At 48.5% G+C, this 19,307-nt stretch overlaps 1 protein-coding gene and 1 pseudogene across 4 annotated transcripts in view; one reads left to right on the plus strand and one right to left on the minus strand.

The window, feature by feature from the left end:
* Positions 1 to 22: 22 nt before the first annotated feature.
* The window catches only part of Imp (IGF-II mRNA-binding protein), a 58,793-nt gene continuing 39,508 nt past the window's right edge, over positions 23 to 19,307 (minus strand). For all 4 annotated transcript variants that reach the window (XM_077657899.1, XM_077657898.1, XM_077657900.1 and 1 more), the window contains 2 exons: positions 12,232 to 12,345; positions 23 to 5,801 (listed from right to left, as the gene is read on the minus strand). In XM_077657899.1, the coding sequence (XP_077514025.1) occupies positions 5,568 to 5,801; positions 12,232 to 12,345 (348 nt within the window). In that variant the 3' untranslated portion in view covers positions 23 to 5,567. The remainder of the gene's footprint in view (positions 5,802 to 12,231; positions 12,346 to 19,307) is intronic.
* On the plus strand, positions 17,321 to 19,160 carry LOC144123319 (uncharacterized; annotated as a pseudogene).

The raw sequence follows: 19,307 nt of genomic DNA on the forward strand, positions 1-19,307 counted from the left end.
AAAACACACATGCACACAGATGAACATATATAAAAAAAGACCTGTATTGCATCCAGACTCTCATACATGTACACTTCGAGAGAGGGGAAAAAATTGTTGCACAAAAACAAAGCCAATTCTATAATTATGCCAACAGAAACTTAAAGTATACTGCCACATTTTAAGCACACACTAGGAAAAACTGAATAAGGGCTAGATATAATTGAGGACAACACAGACCACCTGCAATTTTCCTGGAACGCCACACAGCCAGCCAAAGGTGCAGCCATATACCCCAATTCTAGCAATGTCAGAACTGAATCACTGTCGGTTCGAGTGCAGCGCACCATATGTGAGGCTTTGGTAGCAAGTTCTTCTGCATCAGATGACGAATCAGTGCTAAGATGGCCAGAAGTGCTGTGCCATGCAGCTGTTTTCTGTAACCGCACCAGTAACTGCATCACCAGTACCGGTACTCTAAGAAACCAGGCGACAGGAGAACCAGCAATGAATAGTCGCAAAGCCTGTGCACAAGGAGAGAACCCGTGAGAATGCTGTTGATCGCTTCCTTCAATCATGTTGGAGCTACAGTATCTGATAGGCTCGAGCATCGAGGAAAAACAGTGCCGCCATGGTTACATCTTGGCGAGCAACAGCTGTGGGCACAGACATTACCAACTGCAGAAAGGCGAAGGAAAAAAAAGGAGAAAGTGACGCACTGCACACTTCCATACAATATGCAATTTAGTAGTGCTCCCAAACTAACGTTATTCAGACAAGATGGAAAGAAGAAAGCTGCAGGTTTCATGCAGAGTAGCGACAAGAACTTAGCAGTACGTGCCTTACAAAAAATTATTTCACGCTGAAAGGCTTCAAACAGCCGACACATAGACAACAGCATTACAGCCAATTATGGAAGCTACTCTACATTCCGTGTAACAAACGAAAGAGTCAAGGCAACTAACTGCTGCTGGGAAACAAAATAAGTACACACTCTGAAACCGGCCACAGTTTGACAATACTAACAAGCTGAAGAGAACTGTGTTGCAGCACTGAGTTTTTTTTGTGTGTGTGTACCAAACGCTAAACACAGACCTGGTCTCATGCACAATATTACTGTTACAATGCCCTGCCTACCAAAAACCCACGAAGAGCAGACTGGAGTTAGCTAATGAAATACATATGTGAAAGAAATACTAGCGTAACAAATTTTCTTCCTTCCATCTCAAGCAAAAACATATGCCAAGCTACAAAAGCCAAGTACTGAAAAAGGTGTTTTGCTAATAGCCATGGGATAACAAAATGTTAGAAAAACTAGCACGAAATGCAGCTTGAGGCCGCATTCCAATCAGCTGTGACATAATTCCAGCCAAGTGCAGTAAGGATAAACAGCAGGAAGCCACTGCTATATATGAACCAAAACACTGCCGATGAAGAAATGTCCCCGGGGCAGGCACAAGAGTCAACATGTCTGTCAAAGCAAGAGCTCCAGCCAGCAACAAGATACACGTCAGTCGAAGCTCAAGCAAAAGCTTGAAAAAACAAAGCAACAAAGAGAAGGCCCAATGTGTCTAGGAACGAACTTTACCCTAAGAACCAAAAATCGCAAGGTAACAGCCACGAACAAGAAAAGGCAATAAGCTATGGGCAGAGTGGGGCCCTGGCAATGAGCCAGGAGACTGCATGCAGGGCAGCAAAGTTGAAAACTCTAGGGGCGAACAGTTAAAGAAGTGCACTGGTGTAGAATCAGGCACCATCAGGAGAAAAAGGGCTAAGCGCCACAGAAGCTGATCCCTTGAGCAATACAAGGGATAGCCTGATAGAAATCATTCCGTTTACAGCTGCTGCCGCCACCTCGCCAGACATAGCAGCAAACACTTGCCAAAGAAAAACGGAGCAAGAATAAGGACTGCACAAGGGAATGCACAACTGCTCTTCCAGACCAGCAGCCACAACAGTGCCAGGTGGAAGAGAGTGGGCAAATCAGTTGCACAAGGGGCACGGTGCCCTCTCCAGAAATATGGTCATTTGTCACTGTCGTCGTTTTCATTTTTTTTTCTCGGTACCCACTGTAGGCTGCAAATACCCCCATTTCTTTGCCAAGGTCTCCCTGCTAGTCGACGCTCACTGCTGCTGAATGCTAGCAAAAGCCCAACCAAGCAAGTGCTACTCCCACAGCCAAGACAAGCCAAATTCCAAGTGTGAGCGGGGGTAGCAAAAGAAATGGAGAAGAAGCAACCTGTGTAGCACAACTCCAATGCCTGAAAAATGCAGCTGGAAAGCGTGAGGAACGTTGTCATTCTTCTTAAAAAATCCACACTGCAGTAGTTCAACTCTCTCTCCAGAGCGGTGGCAATGAGGAAACATGATACCAGGAAAATCTGACGAGGAACAGCCTTCCCCTTTGGGGCAGCTGTCCTCCGTCCCATCGGTAGTGCAAAAGCCGAGTGTATAATGAGGCAATTCAGGACATGGGAGGAATCAATAAGCAGGTGTCACGGTGAGGTTTCCACTGCTAGGGCAGCTCGTCCGTCTCAGCCTGTCATGTCAACTGTTAGCCTTTACTCGCATTTGTAAGGTGGTCGTGGTCATTGAGGAACTCTGGGAGTTCCTAGCTAGGAGAATCAATCTCCCCCCCGTTTTTTTTATGATACAAGTGAGGTAGCGATTGAGGAGCACTATTCTTGAGAGGAGCTCTGAAAGAGGCACTGCAGGAACCGTGCTCCTCACCAGTGGACTCAAATGTTTCGGGTACTTAGATACATCCTCAGAGAGAGAGAGTAGCACGGTGTGAGAAAGTCAGTAGTCTGTATCCTGAGGGAGGGGCGTTGGAATAAAAACTGGTGTACATCGGCGCAGATTCAGCTTGCCTCATAAAAAGCATACTTGCAACAGTTATGAGTGCTTTAGAGCCCCCACCCTCACAAATCAGCAGGATTTAAAAGTGGTGACGCATGCTGATGTCCGCAATGCTTTCAGGCGTCCTAGTTCCTACTGCTAAGGGTAGCTGTATTCAACCTATTGAGAGCCATGGTCCAGTCAAACCAATATTAAAAACAGTAGTTTGTTTGCAAATACTCAATGCACCTAAAAGAATGCCCAACTGTGACATGCATTTGTAGGCACACTTTTACTGCAGGCTACAACCAGAGCAACTAAACCAGCAGCAATAAACGAGAGCTTTTCTTTTTTTGTTTTCCTGTGGTCTTAGCTTCCCTCAAACGTCCACAGGTAGCACAGCAGGCAGCCATGATGCTGGTTCTGACAACTGCTAGTAAAAAGGGTAGGGGGTGGGGGGGAACAGCTGAACTTATTGGAGAAACTTGCAAAAATAATTCATCTTCCCTTCCTTTCTTTTTGTTTTGTCCTTCACAAGCAGCACATACTGCATGTAATGGAGGTCTCAGAACCCCTTACACCCTGCAGACCATTCTAATGTGCAACATGTCCAAGGAACAACAGCAGAAGCATGAAAAAGGCTGCCGGCAATTCAGAAGATGTGCACGAAGTTTTTCAGCTTTCTACTATCTGACCGGTAGCGTCAATAAATTTTCTCTGCTTTTTTTGATGCTTGTTTTCATCTCTCGGACAGACATTTTGCTTTCTTTTACATTTTTTTTCCCATCGCACACAAAGTCCCGTGTCTCATCAGGTCATCGAGCATCACAAGAAAAAAAAAAAAAGATTGTGTGTCGTGGCAAAAGGCGCCACATTGTCATGGGACACACATACACACGAGCACGCAAAAAAAAAGTTTCTCCAACAAGTATCAAAAATAAAAGCTCTCGTTCATCATTTAACATTTATACAAAAAAATAATAAAGAGGGAGGGGGAAACACAAAGACAGGTGTTTCCCACAGCTGAAACTCCTCCGCTCGGCAAAAAGGTGGGGGCAGACCTGTGGCGAAGGCAACAACGGCCAGCGGACAACCCCCACCTTGTGAACAGCCGTTGTTTATTTTTTGTCACGAGTGCTGCTCACCGCACCCACAGTTGTACACATGCTCTCTCGCGTGCGCTTCACACGCGACATCATCTCGAGCTGCGCACATATGCCTAAAAATAAACTTTAAAAAAATTTGCGACATCTATATGACCCAGCAACCGTCCCCTCCCAAAAAGCCCAAGGTTGCCGAGCCTCTGCGCCCAAAGGGAAGGAAGGAAATGGCGTCCTCGATATGCCGCAGTCACTACTGGAGGGAACACGAAAAGCCCCGCAAAAGCAACAGCTGCTTTTCTGCACACCTTCACTTTCCTTCCAGTACGACAGAAGCTCTTTCCTCCTTCCCCTCCATGTGTGTGTCTATGGTACAGTACAATGCATACTCCTGCACACTCCCTCCCTCATCACTACTCCATGCAGGAGCACTCTCTCTCTTTCACACTTGCACTTTGTGCCGCTCAAAACCACTTTCTCCACATTTGTTTCCTAAAAAGAGCAAAAAAATGACACGTTGATGAAGAACAAGGTCAACAACATCATCAACAAACAGCCCCTCCCCCATTTTCTCGAGGCCAACACTTCTGTACTAGACAAAGAAGACAAAAAAATTAAAACAAAAATATGTGCACAGCATTGGCCCACCTTTTGAGCCAAGACAGCTTCCCTCCCGTCAAACCAATCACTCTCGACTTCCTACTGTCACGCTTCCTCACAAGGGGGGCACAGGCAAATGCACGCAATATGTACAATGCAAAAATCATTCGTCTTTGGTGATGCCAGAGCCCCACTTCTGAAGACCATCAAGGAGAGCCGATGAAAGTGGCAGCGCAGAAAACACTACCTACATCAATTTCAATAAAATGTTGTTGCAAAAACAAACCTTCACAATGTCCACAAGCCCCTTGCCCTAAAATGTAATCGTAATGCACCACAACTTCAAAGAAAATCATGTCCAAAAACAATACTAATCTTGCCCAAACCTAGGCACTTAAAAACTCAGATAACCACAAACAAGCCAAGAGGCTGAGCAGCAACCCACCTCAAAGAAAATTTCTGAGGCCAAAGGAGGCAATGGTATTTACACTAAGCACTGGCACACAGCGGCACAGTTGAAAAAAAAATACAAACAATTCCAAATGCATTTCAAATAATGCTCGACGGCAGGAAAACAAAAACAATGCTTGCACAGCTTACTTAGCCCTGCACCAAGATTTGGAACACAAAAGCTAGATTAAAACCATCCAAAGACAAAGTTCAAGATCAAGGCAGGCGCGATCTGCTGTTTCCACATTGCCTTCAGTGCAACACACAGCGTTAGGCACAGCCTCTAATTAAAGATGCACCCCTGTACACATTGCCACTCTTGCAGCGACAGTGGCTGATTAAAAACTAAGTGTTGATAAGGGGTACCTTTGAAACAAGTTTCCTCTGCAACTGGAAATGAGCACCCGGTAAGAGAAAGCATGGATAAGGATGCCAAAGTATCTGCACACTTCCTTCAGGGGCAACAGCTTTGCACTGCTCGGCAGTGTGAAACAAACTGTGTGCATGCAAGGAAAAAAAAAAAGCACAGCTCATCTACAGGGCAAGAAGTGTGGCCACAAGAAAAGGGGGGACGGGGAAGCTGTGTTAGCCCTTGGGGACTCAGTTGCTTGGAGGCGAGTCAGCCTGCTGCTGCTGCGGCTGCTGCTGTGGCGGCTGTGAGGAGGAGGAAGAGGACGGGGGCGAGTGGGGTGCCTGCTGCTGCTGCTGCTGCTGCCTGTTACCCCCCTGCTGGCCTCCGACTCTACGTGGTCCCAGCCGGGAGTGCATGGGGTAGGGCCCCGGACCCACCATCTGATTCCTGCTCACCAAGGCCCGGATCTGGCGCTGGGCAGCCTGCAAGGCACAGGTGACCAGGGTTTCACGCCACCGAACCAAGGAAGCTTTGGCCAACTTCAAGTTACTGCTATACACTATTGCACTTCATTGATAATGCGATTTTCAAGCGCAGCAGCTGCACTAAAAAATCGCAAGGCTGCCGGTGAACCTTGCCATGGGTAAACAGCCAGCGCATTTACAGAGAGCACTACGCTGGGGCAATCCCTTATCAATGATATCACTTATGAGCAGACAGCACACCCCACAGTGGTGCCGCGGGTCACTGCCTCGTGACCTCCCTCCACGCTACTGCCATGCACTCCTCCTTGCTCTCATTGCTATCAGTCTTACATCCTCCACTGCGCTCCATGCTCAATTATGCCGATGACTGCAACGCACACTGCTCAATGCGGGAACGAGCACCTAAAAGCTGCACTCGAAAAGAAAAAATGTACCAGCTTGCAAAGTTTTCCATTCCTCTGGGCAAAGCACCCAGGCTTAATAATATGCTGGGTCTCAAACGAAATAGAGTAGAGCCCTGGCATAACATCCCAGAATGCTACATTTTCCCGAATGGTATGTTTTAGTGAGCCAAGGCCGCTCTAGCTCCCATAGGACACCCAAGCAATGCAAACTCTGCTGTTGCATCGCAATTGCAGCGGCAATGTCACATGATACGCGGCATGCCAGGCATCGTGACAGCCTATGTTTAGCGTGTGCAGAATGGCAACAGCAAGCCGGCCAAAGAGGAACTCTTATGTTCCATCAGCGCTCGACTGCTCTGCTGACACTGCACTCATGCCTTGCACATTTATGAGTGGTAAAAATTTTTGCTGCGGCTGTTAGTGCAGTTCCATCATCACTGCAACGAGAGTGCAAATGGCCAATGGCGCAAAAAGGAAACTACGCTGCGAGAGAAGGCACACAGGCAGCCCTATATGAGATGCAGTTGTGCAGGTTGGACCCGGAGCTTTTGTTTCTGCCACTTGCATTTTTCTGGTCTTTTCCAGTTTAAAAGCCGCTTTTTCTAGATTCCATTCAGAGCGGACTGTGAAGGAATTACCCTATAAACACATGTAAAGGCCGCACCCCGTTTCCCCAAGGAAATAATAAAAAGAGAATAATATTCCTGTAAGAGCCGCACCCAAACTTTCCACGGCCTACGCAGGAATAGGCTTCGAAATGCACGCGCCGTGGCCTCTGCTATCAGCTCTGGCTGCGAGGAACGGCGCGCTCGATCACGAAGGCGACGCATGCACAGAAGAGCTTCCAGCTGCTGCCCGTGGATGGCGCCTTAAGCCACGGCTCATCATCATCGTCAATGTTTTCCTCTGCTGTGAGCTCCCGCTATCCATATTGGCATCAGTATCACCAGCTCCAGCCTTTTGTTATGGTGGCTACTTTTGTCGCTGTCAAGGGCACGCGAGTTGTGGCAGCGTCAGTAGTGTGTTAGTTCACCGTGGTTGTGGCTTTCATGTACTTTCGTCGAGCGTTGCAGTTTTAGAACGATGGGCAAGCACACTAACAGCTACACGGCTGTGAGTTCGCTGTCGAACACGGCAAGCAGGCAGGAAATTTGACGTAGCCGAGAAACGCGTCCGACGATGGTGCAACCAAAAGAATGCACTGAGGAACACAAACTGCAAAAAGTGCGCTTTCCAAGGCAAGGCGTGCAAGTTTCCCGAACTGGAAGAAGAGCTGCTCTGCTGAGCGATGCAACCGTGGAACAATGGCAACGCGTTGGCAGCGGACATGCCGCGCTCCAGCTCGGAGTCGGAATACTCCACGAGTGATGACTGAACATGGAATAAATGCCGCTCATTGCCTGACTGGTGAGTTTTTACATAGAAAATTTTTTTTTTCCCACACATCCCATGTATGGGCTGCACCCCGAAAATCAGCCTTCAAATCTGGAAAAAAAGTGCGGCCCTTACACACGTTTATACGGTAACTGGCTGCCATGAAGACGGCGCACAATCGCATGCGTGCTGCTACTTTGTCCGCTTGGTGCACGCATGCGCTCTCTCATTGCCACCATCCCTTCCACAGACAGCTGCACAGGCAGCAGACAGTCATCGCTGAGTGTTATTACAGACGTTCTACACAGCCACAAAGTCTTGCAAATCCCAAAAAAGCATGGTGTGCTTAAAAGAAATAATATAATAAACAGCAGATGACGAACTTTTTTTTTTTTCATGCTGTGTGTTCGGACACTACCGTATTTACAAGACTGCAAAGTTGACCTGTTCTTTTAAATTTGAAAATCCGAAGCGGAGGGGGGGGGTACTTACAACCTTTGTCCATAAATTTCAGAGACTCAGTCCATTAAAAAAAGCGTTTAACATTGAAATCAATTGCGCAGCGCCCATTCGAAATAGTCTCCCTTGCAGTCGATATACAGCTTCCAACGCTTATTGAGGTCTTGGAAACAGTTGCAGAACGCTTCTTTTGGCAGGGCTATCAGGTCCTTTGTCGTGGCATCTTGAATGGCCTCCACGCTCCCTATCCAGCGACCTTTTAGGGCTCTCTTCACACGAGGAAAAAGGAAAAAATCGCACGGGGAGAGGTCATGCAAGCATGGCGGATGGGGAAGTAAAATATTCTGTGCTTGGCGAGAAATTTTGTCACAGAACAGTGTGCGGCCTTGCGTTATCGTGGAGGAGGCTCCACTGTCCAGATGCCAATAAGTCGGAACAAAATTCGTCACAAAATTCGGTGCATATCCGAAAAAAAAAAAAAAACGGCGCTACGCGTAAGCAATAGCGTCCACACGCAGTAAAACAAACAAAAAAGAACAGCGGAGGAGGAACCCCAGAGAGCGCGTAGTTTTTGGTTTGCTGCTGCCCTTTCCGTTTTGCTCGCCGGCGCGGCGCCAACGGAGACATGGCCGCGCGTGCCATCAATTGTTCCAGAATGTCGTAATATTTTCTACTCGTTGTCGATGGAAAGGGGGGTAACCTTGTCCGTGCTGAAGTGATACCCTCTCCCCTTCGCTCTTGCGTTGACTTCACGTTGCGAGAAGGACCCAGATTTTTCTGGAAGGCGGGCTCCGCGCTCGACCAATGGAGTCGTGTGTCCAGGGCGAGAAGGAGTTTGTGCAGTTGATACTGCGTGCATGTGTGCGCCTGCCTTGGCGCGGAGAACAGACGCGGTCTGCACCTATAAATGAGGGGCTTCAACCGCTGTCTGTTAGCCCGAGCCGCCGTTTAGGCTTCTCAGAAGCGCGCCCGCTCGACTCCCAGGAGAACACCACTCGCTCAGCCATGGACCAGCAAGGCTATGTGCACCAGTCTGCGGATTGGCCCCGTCGTGCTCCTCAGGTCGTCGGACTGTCGCAGTGCCCGGTGAACAAATTGTGTTTTGTTTGATTGTCTCTCTCTGTGTTAGTGCACTTTAGGTGCGAAGATTCTTTTGAACTGTAATCTCTCTCAAGTGTTACTTTGCAAGAGTTGCATTGTATTTGTAAATCACTTTGTATGCGCTTGTATGAGTGATTGCAAAATCCTCTGTATCGTCTCTTCGCTGTATAAACTTTTTTTTGTTTTGTGAACCTTTGGCTCCGACCCATCCTCTGGCTTGCGACCGGCGAAAGCTGGGCACCAAACGAACAACCCCCTTGTCACTTGGTAGCCGGTCTTCGGCTGAGCTTGCCATGCTGAGTCGAGGGCACCTCCTTTGTGACCGAGACCGCTACCCCCACACGCTCTAAGGGTGTCTGGGAGCGCACGCAAAAGTGCGCGAAATGGTGACAATCGTGCACGTGTTGGAGCACGCGGATATAAAACTCCTGATTCACTGTCTGCCCTTGTGGGATGAACTCGTGGTGTACGACACCTCTGACATCGAAAAAAATTATCAGCATCCTCTTTGTTTTGGTCTTCTGTTGCCGCACCTTTCTCAACTCCGGAGAGCTTGTGGACAGCTTTTCGGTGCTCTGCCTCTTTGACGATTTCGCCATGTTTCGTCTTCAGCAATGATGCTGTCGACAAATGCAGCATCCTTCTCTGCCTCGGAGAGCAAATCAGCACTCACTGATGCCCACGTGTCCTCTGGTCCTGTGTTTGGGAGTGCAGCACAAGCCTGGCATTCAGCTTTCGTTTCCCAAAGTTCTCACGCAAAATTTGGTGTCTTACTAATGTCGAGAGCATCTGATAGCATGCGGACTGCAATGGTGCGGTCTTGCTGTACGATTTCCCTGATCCGAGCCACGTTGTTTTCATTCCGTGAGGTTGAAGGGCGCCCCTGCCTTGTGTCGTCTTCATCGACGTTCTCCCCGAAGGGAAGCTCTTGTGCCACTCGAAATCTTGCGCCCGCGATAATGTCTCGTTGCCAAAAGCGTTCCGGCAGAGCTCATACGTCTGTGTGGCTGTCTTGCCAAGCTTCACACAGAATTTCATGTTTGCACGCTGTTCGAGGTGGACGCCCATCTCTCCACATTCACTCACAGTAGAATGTGCAGACGACTAGTGACAACGTATTTTTCTACATGTAGTGCCATCTAGTGGCTGCCACAGCAATCAACATAAATAGCTCAGGTTAGCCCGAAAATGTAGCGCAACACATACGCACCAACATTTGTTTTGGGGAATCATTTCTAGAGAAGAAAATAAATCAGTCTCGAAACTTTACGGACGACGGTTGTACGATTGAAACCAAAGCACGGCACTGCCAATAAAAGGAAGACAAACCATGCATCAGGCACGATAAAGGCAGGGTTACAGGTTTATGTTTGTTCTACGGCTCTAACCAAAGCAAGCTAATAATTTTTGATTTTTTACTTTTACTCCACACATTGCACTCACGGAAGTGTTGATAGCTGATGGAAGGGCTGCTATTCCAATCACGAAGACTGTGGTGGTGACGCTTCCAGGAAGTGTCGATGGCTAGCGGAAGAGCTGACACCGATCACTCGTTTTTTTTTTTTTTGTGCTGCTTGGAGTTCGCATTCACAGCAGCGTTCAAGAGGGCGACCATCATTTACGTCGGAAGAAACAAACAACTGTGTAGCAAGCCGCATGCGAGACATTTCTGAACAGGTGGTGTGGGAGTGGCGGAGGCAGCAAGGCAAAATTATCAACTGTGTCGCCAAGTGAAGAGGTTTCCATGGGTCGAAGTCTGGACGCTTTCCGGAGCTGGAGGCTGCTTACAGCGTATATCACTGAAATAAGTGATTGGTCCCTGCCAGTGACATGCGAAATGATCACGCAACAAGCCCGGGTCTTCGCTGCAGAAGCTACGATACCCCAAGCAGCCTTCAAAGCCAGCAGAGCTTAGGCTTCGAAATTTACGAAGCGGGCTGGCTTCTTTCTTCATCAGTGTACTAGTGTGTGCCAGAAGCTGCCTGCCACTTGTGAGGAGAAAGTTCACGCCGTCCATAGGCACCATCTCAAACTCCGTGACTCATGGTAATACTTGCTCATCCAAATCGGCAATGCCAATCAAACTCCTCTCTACTTTGACATTACGAGCAGCGCGACGGCGAGTGTGAGGGGGAGCTCGCGACGTGAAGCTTCTCACAACAGCAAATGAAAAACTGCAGTTCACAGTCATTCTGTCGGGCTTGGCAGATGGCACAAAGCTCCGCCCATACAACAACTTCAAGCAAAAGACGCCACCGGAAGTGTTCTCCAAAGCAATAGTTGTACAAGTGAATGCGAAGGGCTGCATGAAGGATGGCATGGTGGTCCAATGGTACAGTTTGGTGTGGCTTCTGAGGCTGAGGGCATCCCTCAAAGATCGCACTCCCAACCTCCACGTATTGAACTCGTTTCGAGGCCACCTTACAGGCAAAGTGAATGAACAGCTGAGAAAAGAGCATATGGACATTCTCGCAATTCTCAAGGGTTTGAAGGGGCAGCTGCAACCTTAAAACGTTTTCGTAAACAAGCCTTTCAAGGATCTCCTCCTCCACCGTGAATACGAGTGGCTGGTGCGGCTGTTCCACGTGATGTTCTGGCTCTTTCTTTTGCGAAGTTTGGGATTTTGCTGGAGGACAATGTGCTGTGGGGCCATAGCAGTGGTGACTACTGCAGCACTATTGAGGAACATACCACAAGTGGGAACTGGCAGTCCAGCCAGGTAAATTTTCGTTGCGGAATGCGTTGTGGAACCAGTATGGCACCTCCACCGGACAAGTAATTCGGGAAGGGGGGGTCGAATTACAATCGTGTAAAATACGGTACATTTTTTCCCTGTGAGCTAATGAATAACAGCAGGATTTCACCATAAAAGCCACAAAGCTTAGAAGCACCAGCACATCATCGCTTACACTGCATCCCTGTTCAAATAGGCAAGTGCAGTCCCTTAGCAAGGCAAAAGTGGTAAAGATGAACCAGAGGTTCAGAACGAGACTATAAATGATGACTGATGGGTACTGCAGCAGAGTAATATGTCAAGACCTGCCTTTGTCTTTCCTGTCAACACCAAGAGCAAGGCAGCTGGAACTTACGTGGGTGCTGAAAAAGTCACCCAAGATATGCACTGGGGTCTCCTCTGTGTTGGCGTTCTGGCTCTCCTCAGGCAGCTTGATGAGGGCACGCGTCAGCCGCTGCAGCTCCCTGACCTGCATCACACACGCATGGGAGGAAAGGCACCACGATGTTAAAGGGCTGCGAAACACTGCCTGAACGGATGCCGGTTACACATTTAGATAGATTCTTTACGTCACACAGTCTTTACGTCACACAGATGCTGACTCAAAGAGAATTACAAGAATCGATGCATAGGAACAGGAGTTATTCAATGAAGAAATTTCAAAATTCAAGCAAACAAAATTCTGCCCTCAACTCTATTTTCGCGCAGCTTCCCACTCCCATTTCACTCTCCCAATGACGATACTTGGTGGGACCAATTATAACAGCCTATCTGAGCACGTCGTGGAAGTTTGCACTCCATGGTTGCCCGTTCTCTGTAACTCTGTCTTGGCAAGGCTGGCAGCGTCGTTTACATGGTTACAACCATGTGAACGCCCAGCTGACCCAGTGATGCTTCATCGTCACGTCGACGGCGCAGAAGGGAACACTGATCAGTGACATTCCCGTACTTTTGGATCCGAACTCGAGCGCGAGATACTGCGACAGTGTGACAGCCTGCGCAATATATCAGACACATTTAGCATAGCGCGTACCGCTACTGCTCACCGCCTACCATGGCCTGTTGCTCTTAGCGTGCTGGTTGGTCATGGCGAGCAAGGAGCGCGCACTGTTGATGGGAATGTGGCGCCATCTAGTGCCGCCGTCCGGTGATCCTGCACAAGCTGACGATGCGCACTGCTAAATGTGAAACGAGCTGCTTTTTTCTTTGCATCCTTCCTTGGGACCGAAACGAACGCTTAGAGTGCAACGGCTCGATCGGGTCGATTCCATAACGCCGCTCTCAGATACTTAAGCCATAAGTGTTTAGTGCTAGGTCGTAGGATGTTTACAGAGAGGCGCAAAGCCCTTCGATACAAAAAAGTAGCCAAAGCCTTTGGTGGTGTATTTTTGTTTTACTTGCTTTAAGGGGGGACATGGGTCTTTCGGGCCGAAAAATCTCGAAAAAATCAGTTTTTAGAAAATGTTATTTTCGAAATCAGCAATCATTTATCTACCTCTCTGTTAAATTTCTCGCCTCTAAGGTCAGTATTTTACTCACAATACCAATTTATATAATCCATGTCGCCCGAATTTGAGCTGAAATCGGCGCAGAAACAGCAGTATTTCGCAAAGCGTAGCTCCCGTTTCATGCGCGGCACCGCAGCCATCTTGGTCTCATTTGAAAAAGCCGCCTTTCGCCTTCAATTTCCCGCCACTACGACTTCCGTTCGCTTATTGGTTGCCGAGAAAATAGCAAAAAAGAAAAGGTAGTATTCAAAATTCTATTGGCTGCCGCGGATCACGTGACAGCAGGTCGTCATCCGATTGGTGGAGCGGGCTGGCAGCGTCTGCTTGACGCGCCCGAGCCGCGGGGAGACGCGACTCTTTGTGCCGGACCGTGCAGTGCAAGAAACGCGCAGCGATGCCTGGTTCAGCGCGCAAGGTGCACTCAAGGCATAAATTCGGCAAGAAAAGGAAGAAGTCGCTGGTCGATAACCTCAAGAGACGCCCTGCTGTGCGCCCCGACAATGATGAAACTCCTGCGCTGAACGATCGTGTCGGCGAGGCCGCACAGGTAGGCCTAACGCGCTCCGCAGCACGGGAAGCTGTAAGCGGCAGCGCCCGCATCCGCCGTGATACAGTGATGCTGGAGCCCTCAGATGTGCTCCAAAATAAGATGAAGACTGAACAAAAACTGCGAGAACTCGCCTCAACTCCAGCAACGGAGCGGAAGTCTCGTTGTTTACGTGACGGCAGCACGTCGGACTGTCTGCTCGACGAGGCAAGCTTCACGATCGTTTGTTTGGAATCGCTCAACAGTTTGTTGAAACTTGTGAAGTGTAAAATTTGTGGCGGCAATGACTTGAGCTTCGTAAAAGATGAGCGAGAATACGGCCTTGCCGTTAAACTTTCTCTTCAATGTGCGAGCTGTGGAGACGCATCGTCTACATGGAGTTCGCCGCGGGTACGTGGCGATCAGAAGATCAACCCTTTTGTGGTGAATGTGCTCGCTGCTCGTGCAATGCAGAGCACTGGCAACCAGCAGACAGCTCTAAATGACATTTTTTCATCGCTGAACGTTTCGCGCCGCGGTCTCCACAATAAAACGTGGCAAGACTATGTGAAAAAAAAGTTGACACCTGCAGCAGCTCGTGCAGCCGAAGAAGTTGCACAAGAGTGTGCGCGGTCGGTTCGAGAACTTTATAATGAATTGAACCTTGGGAACCCCGGCAATATTGCAGTATCATACGACGGCACTTGGATGACACGCGGCCACACATCCCACATTGGTGTGGGAACCGTCATCGAACTGTTTACCGGGCTTGTGCTGGACTATGTTGTATTGTGCAACTTCTGTGCCGGCTGCGAGCGAGGCCCAAAAGGTGACCCATCATACCAGTCCTGGAGGGCTGGGCACCTATGCCAAAAAAACTCAGAAAAAAAGGCTGGAGAGATGGAAGTTGAGGCAGCCCTTATTCTTTTTGAAAGGTCGTTGAAGAAGTGTGGCCTTCGCTATACCACAATGCTTTCGGACGGTGATAGTCGGGCTTTTCTAGCTGTGCAAGAGGCAGATGTGTATGGATACATCAAAGTAAAAAAAGAAGACTGCATAAACCACGTGCAGAAACGTATGGGAACAGCATTGCGGACTTTGTTGTTCAAACACAAAGGTGCCGAAAACCTTGGAGGAAAAGGCAAACTGACAGGCAGCCTCATAACAAAGTTAAGCTCCTATTATGCCTGGGCTTTAAAATCCCATAATGGGGATGTAGAGGCTACGCAGAAGGCTGTGATGGCCACCTACCACCACATTACCTCTACTGATGAGGCATCAAACCATCGGGACTGGACTCTTGGTGCCAGCAAAATGCGGCAGCAGCCCGAGGCGAATCTGCTCCAAAGCATCGGTACAACATTCCAACCCATGTTGCTAAAGCATTGCTCCCTGTCTATGAGCGACTGTCGGATAGGAAGCTCTGCCATAGCGGTAAAACCCAAACAGTAATGAAAGCCTACACTCTTTGATATGGGCCTTGGCACCCAAAGAGCGCCACGCATCATTGTTTACTGTTGAGGCTGCCGTGGCTGAGGCAGTAATGCGGTTCAACGCAGGCAGCAAAAGAACTTCTGCAGCAATATTACAGGAACTGGGCCTCAATACGAATTCTATGAGCGCAAAAAGAATGCGAGAGAAGGATGAGCGCCGAGAGCAAAAGTGCGCTCGAAAGCATTCCATTGCGGAAAATATTCAAGGAGTGCTCAAGAAGCGGCACCTGGATACTACTGGCAATCAAAAGGACTACATTCCTGGTGGCTACTAGCCATTTCCTATTGTAAATATATTACTGCACTTGTAAATATTTATTAAACTGTCCCCTGCTTGTTTTTGGGGCTTTTCTCAAAATGCATATGGTTGACTGCTAGCAGTCTTGAGGCCTTGATATCTCAGCAACCAAGTCACATAGAGCTGAAATTTTGGTTGCAATGGAAAGCCTAATGTATGCTGTGTGAAATGTTGGGAGCAGATTTTTTCATTTTACCTTAAAAAAATAATTATTTTCGTTAATTTACCATTACTTGGTACACACATTTTTTATACTGAAATTCAGAAGGTTGTAAAATGAGTAATAATTGACATATCAAAAATCTGCTCTCAACATTTCATAATTCACTATTCTGGCTATCTAACCATGCCTTAAAATTAATTTTAGATGAAATCATTATTTTGCTATTTGGGCCTCAAACAATGGGCATTAATTGTTAATTATCTTGAAAACTAATTGGCCTACACCTAAAATAAATGCATATTTGAAATCAGCATAAAAATTTGAATAAGTCTATGCATTTTTATTAAGATTGGTCAAAAAACAACAAAAATAGCTTTAAGACCAGTGTCCCCCCTTAAGGGGGGACGCGGCCCTTGAAAACCGAAAAATCGCGAAAAAGTCGATTTTTGGAAAAGTGAATATTCCGACAGTTTGTGTCATAAACTACCTGCTCTGCAAATATCAACGCCTAATTCGTCGTGAAAGTATTTCAAATTAAATATCGAACAAGCCGCGGCAGCCGCTGAGCTGCGAGAAAGCGCCGAAAATACCCCAACTTCAAGCACATGCCGTTTCTCGGCCAGCGAACCGAGCGCCGCCATCTTGGTCCTGTTTCGTTCGTGAATTCTTGCTCTTTTTTTTTGCCTCCTCTGACGACCGCGGCGGCAGCACGGTGGAAGCGTGGCTTGCTTGTGATTGGGGCCCTCAAAGCGCCTTTCAAGCTTCCCGCATTTGAAATGCGAGGCTGCGATTGGCCGAAGGGCGCGCTCCTCGAGAACGTGGGGGATCGTGCGGCCGCTATGGGCTGCTGCACGCGCTGACGAGGCGGTCCCCTTTCAGCAGCGGCTGGCGCATCGCCTGCACTGGCCGCCATGACCCTTTCCTTTTCTCGTTGTTGGCGGTCTTTGTAGTTTGTGCGCTCTCTTCACATTTCGCCAAGTTTGTGTTCGCTGTTGTCACTGTCTTTACGATATCTCGCCGTGCCGTCCGAACAGTTTCCTGCAGACTGTTGCGCGGTCAGTCACGATGCGTCCAATAAAGCGAAAGACGCTACACGCGTTCGGTGCGCGGAAGCGTGCTATGAAGTTGGTTTGTGCGGTGAAGCGTGCCACCAACAGCCACTGTGTCGATGCTTCCAGCCGCGTAGCTTCTGCTACATCGCTACCAGACAGTGACTGCGTCGCCGCTTTCAGCGACGTACCAGCAGCTCTTTCGGTGCATGAAAGCGTTGCTTCGGGCACGCCTTGTGTACCGAACTCTAACCTCAGCGATTGCGGCCTCCAGCTCCGGTTTGGAATCTACCCCGAAGCGTGACAACACGTCGCGCGCCGTTCACTTGGAAACATATTTCCTGACGCGCGAGGAGATCGAGGCGGCAGATGCACAACGTGCTGTTGTTACAGAAAGACTTGGCGCCATGCCAGCGACACAACGGAAGCTTGAAGCGATGACGCCCGATCCCAGATCTGCCACCGCTACAAGTGAAGGTGCGAAATTTTGCCTTGTGCAAATGGATACCCTAAGCGACTTGCTCTCCAGCACCTTGTGCAAGCATTGCCTTGCGCCCGGGTTGACCGTTCAAGAAGGCACCCAGCTTGGACTGGCAACAAAGCTTGAACTGATGTGCCCACATTGTGGGATGATTGTAAGCTCGCGGAACTCCCAACGCCAGAATGAAGCAATGGCCTTTGAAGTGAACATACGAGCCGTTATGGCAATGAAGCAGATTGGCAAGGGCCAGACAGCTCTCAACGACTTCTGGGCAACGATGAATGTATCTCACAGAGGGCTTCACCATAGCACATTCCAGAAGCACCTGAAGAAGACATTCAGGGACAGAGAGATCCAGTACATAGACAAGTTCTACGCCGAATCAGCTGCTGCAGTGAAGGAGGTCTACAAGGAGATGGACCCAAGCTTTTGCAGAGACATCACTGAAGCATATGATGGAACTTGGCATAAGCGTGGCCACACATCCCACATTGGAGTTGGGGCGGTGATTGAGTACCATACAGGCCTCATCATGGATGCTGCGGTTCTGTCTAACCAGTGCCTTGGTTGTCAAGTAGGACCAAAACCTGGAGATGCAGATTACTCAAGCTGGCATGAGCATCATGTTTTCCAGAAAAACACTGATGCTAAATCGGGGAGGATGGAAGTAGAAGCAGCTTTGATTCTTTTCAACCGTTCAGTCTCAAAGCACAACCTGCGTTACACAATGCTTGTTTCTGATGGAGACAGCGCCACCTTCTCAGCCCTTGTGGAAGAGAACGTCTACGGACTAGTCCCCATTGTTAAAGAAGAGTGCCTCAACCCCGTCCAAAAGAGGATGGGCACGGCACTGCGGAACCTTGTGCAAAAAAGTGAAAAGTCACTGGGAGGGAAGGGCAGGCTGACAAAGGCTCTCATTGATAAACTGACAGACTATTATGGCTGGGCCCTGAGAAACAACTCCAACGATGTGGCTGCAATGCAGCGTGCAGTGATGGCACCATGCTACCATGTCACATCAACTAAAGAGGAGCCTCGCCATGACTTCTGCCCAGAGGGTGCCAACTCATGGTGCCGTCATAAGGTTGCCGAGGCAAGTGATTCACCACAGCCAAAGCACAAGTACAGCCTTCCAGGCTACGTCACTGAGGCTATGCTGCCTGTTTACCAGCGCCTCTCGCAGGCTTCTAACGCTGCCTGGGTGCAAAGACGCAAAATGCGTCCGAGTCTTTCCACTCTGTCCTATGGTCCCTGATGCCAAAGGAGCAGCACACGTCTTTGATTGCTGTGCAGACAGCACTGCATGAAGCAGTGCTGAGATATAATGCCGGTTGTCAAAGGGCCACCAAAAAAATCTGTCAGTGGGGCTCACACCTGGCCACCTGGTCATCCAGCGAGCTGCAGAAAAAGATGCCCTGCACATGGACAAGGACGAGAAAAAGGAATCTGGTGAAGAATGAGAGGCGGCAAAGGAAAAAAGTGCGCAAGGACACCACCAGCTATTCTGCAGGGTCATTTTAGACCTAGGAATAGGTTTGAAACTTTCTCGAGGGCCATGTTTAGAAATGACTTTTTTTCCTGGTGTGGCTGCTCATTCTGACTGCATTTCGGGAACCACTTATCGGATTTCCATGGATTTTTTTTATTTCGTACCTGAATAAATTTTTGAGGGCAAGACAAGCCCACTTTTCCAAGTTATTGTATCTGAAATTTGTCATAAGCAATTAAAATTTACCTAATGAAGGTCTAATTAGTGACACTAAATTCAGTGCTGTGCTAAAATTTTTCAGCAAGGAAATTCAGCAAAGGGCCTTGTCTTGCCCTGCAGTACCTATCTAGCAATAACCATAACGAATTTCACAGTGACAGCGCTGTTTTCAAATTCTCCAGGCCTGGAATAAGTGACCTATGTG

The sequence above is a fragment of the Amblyomma americanum genome, chromosome 3 (assembly GCF_052857255.1).
Source record: "Amblyomma americanum isolate KBUSLIRL-KWMA chromosome 3, ASM5285725v1, whole genome shotgun sequence".
Taxonomy (NCBI): domain Eukaryota; kingdom Metazoa; phylum Arthropoda; class Arachnida; order Ixodida; family Ixodidae; genus Amblyomma; species Amblyomma americanum.